Here is a 10,636-nt window from a genome sequence, read left to right on the forward strand (position 1 = left end):
TTTAATGGTAACATATGCGTGCGTAAACAGAGTTGCTTCCCCTTTCTACACCTTGCCCTTGATTTTTTTCGTCCGGAAGTAGCCCTCCAGTGGGGAAACCGGATATGTATCCTTGAAGCAAAGACAATATTGAGTTTCACCCCATACATGAACATCTTTATATAGTGAAAACAATACCCATTTTTATTACTGGTTTATTTAGATAAAAACATTCTGTGTGAAAAAAAATCTATCACATAAATTTTGATACTGGCATGAAACGTCGTTCAGAGATTATCATACGATGACGTCACAATCACGCCACACTCCATCGGCCTTCATCGGGTATTTCCGGACAGATGAAAAATAACCGGGAAATCTTGGAACTGATGGCCGTTGCATTTATCTCTTTGTCGTTGCTTCATGACTTTTTAATTTCAGTTTTTGACACAGGCACAAAAAGTAAAAACGCGGATGTTTTCTGAAGATCCTTTTTGTTATCAACCAGGTTCTGTTAATATTTCTACCGGGGAATATTTTCAAAAAGAGCCGCATTAAACCAATAGGTAAACGTGTACATTTATTTTTCATCGTCTAAAATTTCATCATCTTTTGATTTCCATTTATTAAGGATATGAACGAAATAATTAACATTTTTGAAAGTCCGGTTATAGTCTTTACATAATTTATATATGCATCACCACTCATAAAAGAAACAATGGATAATTCATTTATGTCGAAATCAACAATCAACGCCCTTTTTCTTTTTCAGCAACGTATAACTTATAACTATAGTTACAGACAGAAACTGTTTAATTGTATTTGGCATCATTACATGTTAAACCTCATTGACAGTTACAATTTTTTTAATTCAATCCGGTGTTTCAGGATGGAACAGGAATTCTTAACATCGATATAACGACAATCTCAATTCTACATCAAATTATTGCAATGTTTTCCGTTTTTTAATTTCATTTTTTTAACTAACAAATCTATACATTTACTTTTATAGACATATGGTCAAATATGTAATATGCACTTTTTTCTATAGCAATTACCAAACAGTTTTTTCCCACCTTATTTGATTCATTCTTTTTGTGACCTCACGGAAGCACGCAGAGGATTTAATTCTTAATGTGGGAGGAAGACGGAGTATCCGCAGAAAACCCGCGTGGTCGGGCAGGTAACCGGGATTGAATCCGGCCATCTTGGTGAAGACGAGCGCGCTATCCACTGCGCCGACCGACCGATCATATACGTTACGCACAAGAACAACTATCTGCTTTAGCTTTGAAAATGGCGTCATTGATGCAAAAAATAAATTGTGTATACATTTTTACCAATCATCAACGATGCAAAAATCTACATATGGGAGACCGGGGAAAGTTGGGCCACCCCTGATAAAAAAAATTTGAGCTAATATTTACAACTTTAAAGATCTTAGCAGTTTCGTTGGCTAGGCATTCACATGAAAAAATGGCAAGGAAAACTCTAATGTAAAATTACTAAACAAATTACTTTTGAGAAAGAAATCATGATCTCGCTTCTAGTGATTCGAACTAACGTGTAACACACTGACAGATTCAAATGATATACATGGACATAAAAGCAAATCCAAACACTCACTACCATATTGCTGTACGATAAGAATTTATTGAAATATCAATTTGGGCCCGGAAAGTTTCGGCCAATGATACCGTGGCAAGTTCGGCCCATGTAACACATAAAAAGTCGAAAAGTTGGCGGGAAAATATGACGTTGCATGCTTTATACCGTCATAATTAAGCTGATTGCCGACAGGTAAACAATAAATAATGTTCAAAAACGGACGTGCTGCCATACTTCCAGGAACGGACTTTAATAAAAATGGGCCGAATTTGCCCCGATCTCCCCTATTGTTATGTCGGTCTTAATCTCATTAGAGTTTATGTTTTATTGTTATCACTCGACTAGCCACCTCAGCTCTCTAAATAAAACTATGTATAGGCCCCTTATTAATTGTTATTCATTAACCAGCCCAAAATACAGAATTTTACATAGAATATATCTCGATCGATTTTTTTCAAAATACATCATGAAATGAACTTACCTTTGGACAACTTCATGTAACTAATTTATTTATATCATATTTGGTACCAACAATTGTTTACCTTTTTACCAAAACGGATATAAACTGGATGAATGTATTGTTTTCTTTATTTTAAAGAACAAGATATGTGTAATAATAAACTGCCAAGCATCAAACACACGATTACACTTTTATCGACTAGAATTTAAGAGATCAGCTGCTATAAATTACATAACGCACAATTGCATTGTAGCGTTATCTAACAAAGGATCTTGACATTGACATGTGCCTAGAAGTATTAGGTGCAAGTTCTATAGACAACTATAGAACGAACTGTTGGAACAACAAGGTTTAGTGGCACGATATAATGACTGCTATCGAATATCAATAAGTTCAAACGGATTTGTACACCACATAACGGCAATACACAAGGTAAATGGGAAAACAAACAGAAACAAAAATACAATGTTTAACGATTTCATTTGTTGTATATCTGTGTGTAAACGTTTTATGTGCCATGTTTACACTTGTGAATTTGTCTTAGCTTTCCTAATTAGTGTTTAATTGTGTATGAATTTTATATCCGGGCAGATTTGTTTATTGTTTATTTGAGTATATCCTTTCATACGTTTATAATACTTTGTGATTTTGTTTTTATTTTGTTTTTATTTTTGCAAGTTTGCTTTTATATTCGTTATATTTCTATATTGAGTCTTTATGACGAGTTGCTTTATATTGTCACTGACGTATTTTTGCATAATTCTATTGTTGTTCATGTGTGAATTAAGAAATAACCAACGTATGTGCGTTAAATATGTTGAAATATATTACGAATGTAAGAAGATATTGAATACAATATCAACGAAGACCAAGTGTGGCCTGAGCTGATTATTTGTCCAATATTTTCGAATCCCGATTTATATATTCCACCATAATATACAGACATGTGTTGATAACATCTATTCAACCATGTCATGAAACACTTCCGTGTCTACAATAGCGTCCATTTGCCTATGATAAGCAAGGTGATCCAGATAATCGATATTTTAAATTAGCCTGTTCTTTTGCGCGCGCTAATAATCGTCACATGATGCCTGCATGTTTTCATTTCACAACAAACTGCGCGTTTTTACCATTTTTTACCCCATAGACAGTGTCCTATTTTGTGTATCTAACCTGGATATATTTTGGAGGATGTTTAAAATTGTCATTCGGCATTTGGCCGACAGATGATAAACAATAAACTCTAACGTTATGCTTTATGCCGGAAGTTTGTTTCAATCAATCAAATCCGCCAATCAATATTTTCGGTCCATATATCACAGCTTTCAGAGCATTTCCTGAACATAGTTACAACTTTGGGCATCATGCCAAGGTGTTATGTCGCATACCACAATGAAAACACCATGACCTCTATTTCACCTTTGATCCTCACTCAAATACCGAAAAATATGTTTCAAGGTATACTAATTGTGTATATCAATCAACTTTTTCTGTTAGTATGGACTTAGTAACATCATACGGAGACACTGTGTCTCATATCTGCGCACGTTGGATGGAAGGTGAGCGTTGGCAATCGTGGTTGATATACATGTAAATAGAGGAATGTTTTGAACAATAACTACGATTTCGTTTCAAAACTATTTAATCTCCCGTCACCCGGGGCATTTACGTAAATTCTTAACAAGCAGGTAAGTATATTACGGATCAGCTCTCCTTACCAGTTCTGTTACCTGAGAACCAGGACCTATTCTAGACAGTTTTACATTTATAATATTGTGTATGTGTAATATGTATTGAGGCGTTGGGCACAAATGTTTTCAGTATAATACATACTTATTTTAAATCTTACGGATACTTTCCATTCAGTTAAATTGATCGACCATTAAAATGTACAAACGTACGGACATAAGGGCACAATAGGGCGAATGATTGTGTAATCGCACGATTGTGCACTCCATGTGCGGACGATGTGTGCACGTTGTGGGGTCACACAACTGAGAATACATAATTATAAGTCATTTTTAGGTGTACTGAAATGAAGTTATTGAAACTTGATCTGAATATTTACTTTCAAATTTTAACTTCAACGAATTAAAAAAAAAAGTTTTATTTAGATAGCAAAATTCGCTATATATTTCATTTTTTCCACAAAATGATGTTAACAATATAAGTCTCATTTGTATTGACCACAATATACTCGTATCTGCATTTGGCAATATAAGAGAACCAAAACGCTACATACCAATCCACTTAGAAATGTTTTTAATATTATTCTTGTATCTGCACCGGCGTATTAATTGGTCCGAGGCCCCATGTTTTTGACTGAGGCAAAGCTGAAGCTAGAGGTTATTACAGAAGACCGATATTCACGGCTATTGGGATTTTATCAATTTAATATGCTTTACATTATGATTATTCATCAATTTTGTAATTCGCATAATTTTAAGATATACTGATCGGCACGAATTAAAAAAAATGTGAACAAATTCAGGAATTATGATATAATCACATTTCAAACTATGCCTATGCAGTGCTACGAATAAAGGAATCGGGCATAAACTTGGGATGCATTTAATATTTTCATGATATGTATGGGCTTTTTCATCGAAATACTTATCATAAAACATTTACATATTCTGATATGCATGTAGTAAAAGAACATATCAATGAACCTCTTATACTTATTTAACTTTATATTCTTTGTTTAGGAATAGAAAACCTTACAGTATCAGTCGACGATGTACAGAGATAAGACCTGTATTCAACTTGATTCACTCACCAAATCATGAATTGCACTGAACGTCAAGTAATCGAAGACTTTCGTCAGAAACTTGTCAGAACTGTTGATCCAATCGCGATAGCAACTACATTATATCTACAAAAACACTGCAAGCGAGAGCTCTTTGAAAAGATCCGGGACAAAAGTGACAAAAAATCAAGTCGGGAACAGATTTGGAATACATTTTTGCCAAATATTATTCTTTTCTGCCAGTTCGGATCATTCTGGTTAGCTCTTTATACATCGGGCTATGAACTGTTATCAATCGAACTATTACTGCAATTTTGGCAACAAAATTTGAACACCGAATTAACCGCTGATCAATCTCATACTGAATGCGAAAAGCAAGGTTACTTTTTATTACTGAAAGTAAGTTTTCACGACAGAGCATTCAGAGAACCACATGAATTGTTGTATAAAACATTAGAAGGACATAGGACAAAATATGAGGAAGCCATTAACACCAGAGAGAAGGTGTGTGCCGCTGACCGTTATGCAGACTGCCTCTGTGTTGTCATCGACACTAAGGCGATGGAATTCATTGGAAAGTTACCTACCCACGAACTTTTCGATAACCTTAAAGCTATCATTCCAGAAACTTCAAATACCTCACTAACAGAAGTTGGCTATTACTCGCGACTGGCCATTGCACATGGCATGGCTGACATGTTTGAGGAAGGACGTAGATTTGTGACTAAAGCGCAAATGGCTGCTTTCCAGATTAACCAATCTGCCCAGTACGTGTATAATATGTTATACATTCATATTCACTTCCTTTGCATGCAGGCAAGCATTCCAAAATCAGCTGATATAGACGGAATCATCGATGTAGCCAAGCGATTCCTGCAGAGCATCCCCGATCAAGATGAAGGAGCAGTTTTCTGGAAAAAAATGGTCGCGCTCCGCATTGTTTGTTTTTTGCTTGGAATCAGTCACAAAGGCCACATTAACGAAAAGCAAAAAGTTGAGAAAAAACATGTTGCTCTTGCTAAGACTTTCTTGGAAGTTATTGATGCCCGTTGGGATAGGATCGAATACATACGCAGATTGTTCTATTTTGTGTGCCAAGCACGGATTCAGGAACTAGACTTTCAGGAGCACAGGGGCAAAGATAAAAACGCCGTTGAACGTCTCGAACTTGCCATTGATCAATTGCAAGGTACCGTGGCAAAAGATCCAGAAAATACCTTTCGAGAAACACCTTTCGCTACATGTTACATTTCAAGGTTACGCCAACTGATCAGCAAAACTTAAGAAATGCATACTATTCAATCTAACAAAAATGAAGCACTAAGCCTATGGCTATTTTTTGCTTCTGAGAATGAGTGTGGTTTTGTTGTCGTTACGCCAAGTCTCAAATGGATTTGTCAAGATTTACATAAGGTTTTATCGATAATGAAGGGTCTAAGGTCTACATGTTAAAATCATTGCCTTAGTTTAATCAACTTTGAGTTCAAAGTACGCTTTGTGGCAAGCAACATTATACCATTTTATTGTTTATTAGACAGATACTATTAATATAAATCTCATTAGGCATTGGTTAGTGGATCCGTATTCACCTCCCCATCTTCATCATTACCATGATCTCCATGTGTTTCGTCAATCGATAAATGGTGCCTGGTGTCCTACTTGGTGCAACAACGTATTTGAAGAACACAACTTTATCCGTTTGGAACTGATGAAAAGGATTTAAAGAGAGACGGAAGCGGATAGTTGTCTTGTTGATAAATTGCCGACTTCCCTTACAGGACGACGGCAAGTTGGATTTCATTTTCATTTTCAATTCGTTAGTTGTCCCGATAACAAAATTTATACAATTCTTTGTTCACGAAACCATAGATTCGCGGTATAATATATTGTGATCAATGGAAAGGAATCGTTTGTGATTTCGTGCGTGGTTTGTATCATTTCACGTAAAGCAACACAATTTGACTTATATCAGTGATAATCGGTTCATTAGAAAGTGTTATATAATAGGACAAAATTGTACCAAATGTGGATGTTCGACAAACGTGATAGATACGCCAGCTGTTCTCAAACTACGCTAATTGTTTTTATAAATCTTCGAGTTTGTCCATGGATATTTTCATACCCGAACCTAGACAGTCTAAATGTTGTGCAGGAATGTTTGTAAAATCCACGTAATTCTGAATACTGAAACCAGTCTTTTTTCAAAATAAATCATGTGTCGTTAAAGAATAAGCTATATATTATATAAAAGAAAGGAATTTGTCAGTTTCTCTCCAAAATATCCTTCCACGTGCACATTTTCCCGACGTTTTTCAGTGAACTGAATCATTCGATTCCTCACATTGATCATGCAAGTGGAACAATTAGCTGCTTACATTTCGGTGAGCCAGTCTTGTTATGAGAAGAAGATTCACAACTATGACAAAACTGTTTAGATTATGTGCATAATACAAAAGTAAAACATCAAATTCAACATTGAAGGAATGTGTTATGAGCAGCATAGCGTGATCACTTTATGAAATTATCATATTCGTTTTACAATGTACGTTTTACAATGTATGAAACTCATTCAACCTAGGTTGAAACTCATTCAACCTAGGTTGAATTAGTGTTAAATATTTACATTACGATGCTTATTAATATCACAATTCATGCAATTGTTTACTATTGCCCTGCAGTATGGGCCTAGACTTGATGGAATTACTATTAGAAGGAAACACACATTCTATTTGTTGTTAAAACTGGCCCTGACGTCTTCAAATTCCTAACTCTAAGGATGTTCCTAACTGACATAAATTATTTTCTCAATTCTTTTTTAACTTTTACCTACTATTTTAAATCAAGAGATTTCCTAGCGATTTTCAATGATTATTTTGATACTTTGATTTTAAGAATCGGCCTTGTTATGTTGTTTTTGCAAACACCTAAAGCAGCCATTTATGATATATTGGAAGCCATACGTTATGGATTTTTTTTTCTCTATTCTTTTATCTGACAAGCATGTACTGTGTAAGCAACCAGGATTGTGTAAAGGCGGTCATACATAAAACAGTTTAGATCCGATATCTATAAAGGCATGCAGGACATATTCTATATATACACAACTACATAAAACTGTATGCTACTGATATATTCACTGATTATTGGATTTACTCTATTCATTGTTGTCATCAATTTCCTTAAAAGTACCGATAAGTAACTTCTGAATATATAATATTATATCATTGGACAAGATGTATATTCGATATACTATATCGATAGCAACATTTTGTATGAGTTCCAATCTGGTTTTAGAAAATCCTATTCCACTGACTCCTGTTTAATTCACAAGGTTGATCACATAAGGTCCCAGACGTATAAAGGTATCTTCACTGGAATAGTATTACTAGACCTACATAAGGCCTTTGATACAGTTGATCATGGGATTTTGTGTGATAAACTTGGGGTAATTGGCATTTAGTCGATGGAGTGGTTCACATCATACCTTACTAACAGGAAACAATTAGTTAATATCAATAATGTGAACTCGGATATTTGTAATATAACATGCGGGGTACCCCAAGGGAGTTTATACGGACCCCTTCTTTTTCTCATTTATGTAAATGACATGCGGATCAGTATTGACCCAGGATGCAAATTATTTCTGTACGCAGATGACAGTGCATTTATCTTCTCGCACAAAGACCCAAAAATGATTTCAAAATTTCTATCTAAAAATTTAGAGTCATGTCACGATTGGCTAACTAATAATAAACTATCCTTACATCTCGGAAAACAGAGAGTATTTTGTTTGGCCCCAAAAGGAAACTTTCCAAATTACCTGAAGGGGCTTATTTTCTGATTCATGTTACGGTAATATATTTGTGCCTCAGGTGTGTGTTAAATATCTTGGTAGTATATTGGACAACGTTTTATCTGATGAACAAATTGTCCAAAGTGTTAAAAAAAGTAACCAGAGATTGTGGTTTCTATATAGACCAAGAAAAACCCTGGTGTCGGCACTGATCCAATGTCAGTTTGACTATGCTTCTAGCTGCTGGTTAGAAAGCTTATCCAAAAAACTTCGACAAAAACTTCAAATTACACAGAATAAAGTGGTCAGATTTATTCTGAAACTTAACAACAGGTTAAGAGTCACCCACCGGGAATTGGAACAAGCTAATATGTTAGATGTTGGGGACATAGTGAAACAGCTCCGTTTTAACCATGTCTTTGATATTCAACATAACAAATGTCCATCCTATATGAAAGAATATTTTACTAGAACAGAGAAAAAAACACTTACCAGGAACAGTGATCTGAATTTCAACATTCATTGTATATAAAAGGTGTGGAATCGTCATCGTTTTTCTATAATGCTATCAAAGATTGGAATAACTTGCCACATTCAATAAAATCTGTAGATCACAAGATGAAATTAAAAAATGAGATAAAAAAGTACTTACAAGATTTGGCAAAAACTGATTTTGAGCAAGAATTCATCTTCTAAAGGTAATTTTTATTCTATCCTAGTGGGCGACTCCAAACTTATTCTAATAAATATATGTATTACGAAAATTTTAACTAAAGTACTACTTTGTAATGTTTTAATTTCCAATTTCATTTAAATGAGGCTGCAATTTTGTTCCAGTTATCCTATTTTTGGTGACTACCAATTCAATATGTACCTTTTAAAATGTTACGTAAGATTTTATAACCATCGTCCTCAGTTTTTACTTTATTAATAAGTCATTTTTATATATGTATTATACCCCAAATTGTTATAATTTGATAGACAGATAATAGGATAACATCATCTTGCATTGTGATATGTACAGTAATACATATAATTGTTATTTTAATATTACAAGTGGAAATAGCATCTTGCACAGCCCCAAATATATATATATTCTTATTTTCTAAAGATACGTAAAACATAACTCCATCGTATACTGTCAAATAATATAATATCTTATTTTGATGAAATAATATAACATCATCATATTTGACCAATTAGTACAACTAATTCTATTCATAGTATTACGATAAATTATACCATCTTATATTGTCCAATTATTAGGACCTTTTGTTGTCTAAATAATTAAGATCGTTACTAGAGGACCCCATTGGAAATAAGCTGCCATCCAGCTTTCATGGGATATCCTTGGTAAAAGCTTAGTCATCATGCAGATACATTATATTTATAGTGCTCCAAAATTTGTGATATTAACCTTGATGTGATAATCAAAATACTGTGACAAATCTGTAATTATTATGCAACTGAAATCTGTGATCATATGTGATATTTGTACTTGTATCATGCATTTACCGAATAAATAAATAAATATCATTATATGGTGCATTATGACTGATGACAAAGGACTATATATAGTTTGGGCCGTTTTCGGCCCCCAAATCCATCGAAATTAAAAGTCTTCAATAGAACTCTCAAATGACTATTTCTTTATTTTTGAATATTTCCCCGGTACTTTTATGTTCACATATATTTGTGTTTTCAGTTATGGCTGCCATGGTAACCAGTTAATATTTGCATAAATTAATGAAATTTGAATATTACGTTAATTTTGACAGGTTTTCTCTTCGCCATCGTAGAGCGCTCTCTTGAACAAACTTGATATTTCTCCTAGAGATGTATTTCAGGTGCCTCTACACATTATACACTTATTGCCCTGGTGTGAGGGAGACCTGGAGAGTTGTTTCCCCAAGATAAATCATGTTTCTCAAGGGCGAACCAGTACCTTAACTGTTTGATTATTCCGAAATTTCATCTGTGGAGTCTATGTTATAACAAAAATACAAAATGCAATTGTTGATGTGTGTGGTGTCGTCCGGAACAC

At 34.3% G+C, this 10,636-nt stretch overlaps 1 protein-coding gene across 1 annotated transcript; it reads left to right on the forward strand.

The window, feature by feature from the left end:
• The first annotated feature begins 2,320 nt into the window (after positions 1-2,320).
• Positions 2,321-10,238, forward strand: LOC110464927. Its single transcript, XM_021520403.1, has 2 exons — positions 2,321-2,479; positions 4,759-10,238. The coding sequence occupies exon 2, from the start codon at positions 4,836-4,838 to the stop codon at positions 6,081-6,083; it is 1,248 nt and encodes a 415-aa protein (XP_021376078.1). The 5' UTR covers positions 2,321-2,479; positions 4,759-4,835; the 3' UTR covers positions 6,084-10,238.
• The last annotated feature ends 398 nt before the right edge of the window (positions 10,239-10,636 follow it).

Source organism: Mizuhopecten yessoensis, unplaced genomic scaffold (assembly GCF_002113885.1).
Source record: "Mizuhopecten yessoensis strain PY_sf001 unplaced genomic scaffold, ASM211388v2 scaffold11041, whole genome shotgun sequence".
In the NCBI taxonomy this organism is placed as follows: domain Eukaryota; kingdom Metazoa; phylum Mollusca; class Bivalvia; order Pectinida; family Pectinidae; genus Mizuhopecten; species Mizuhopecten yessoensis.

Excerpts from the sequence above, each read along its gene's own strand:
- LOC110464927 (XM_021520403.1), top strand. The coding sequence starts at position 4,836 with ATGAATTGCACTGAACGTCAAGTAATCGAAGACTTTCGTCAGAAACTT.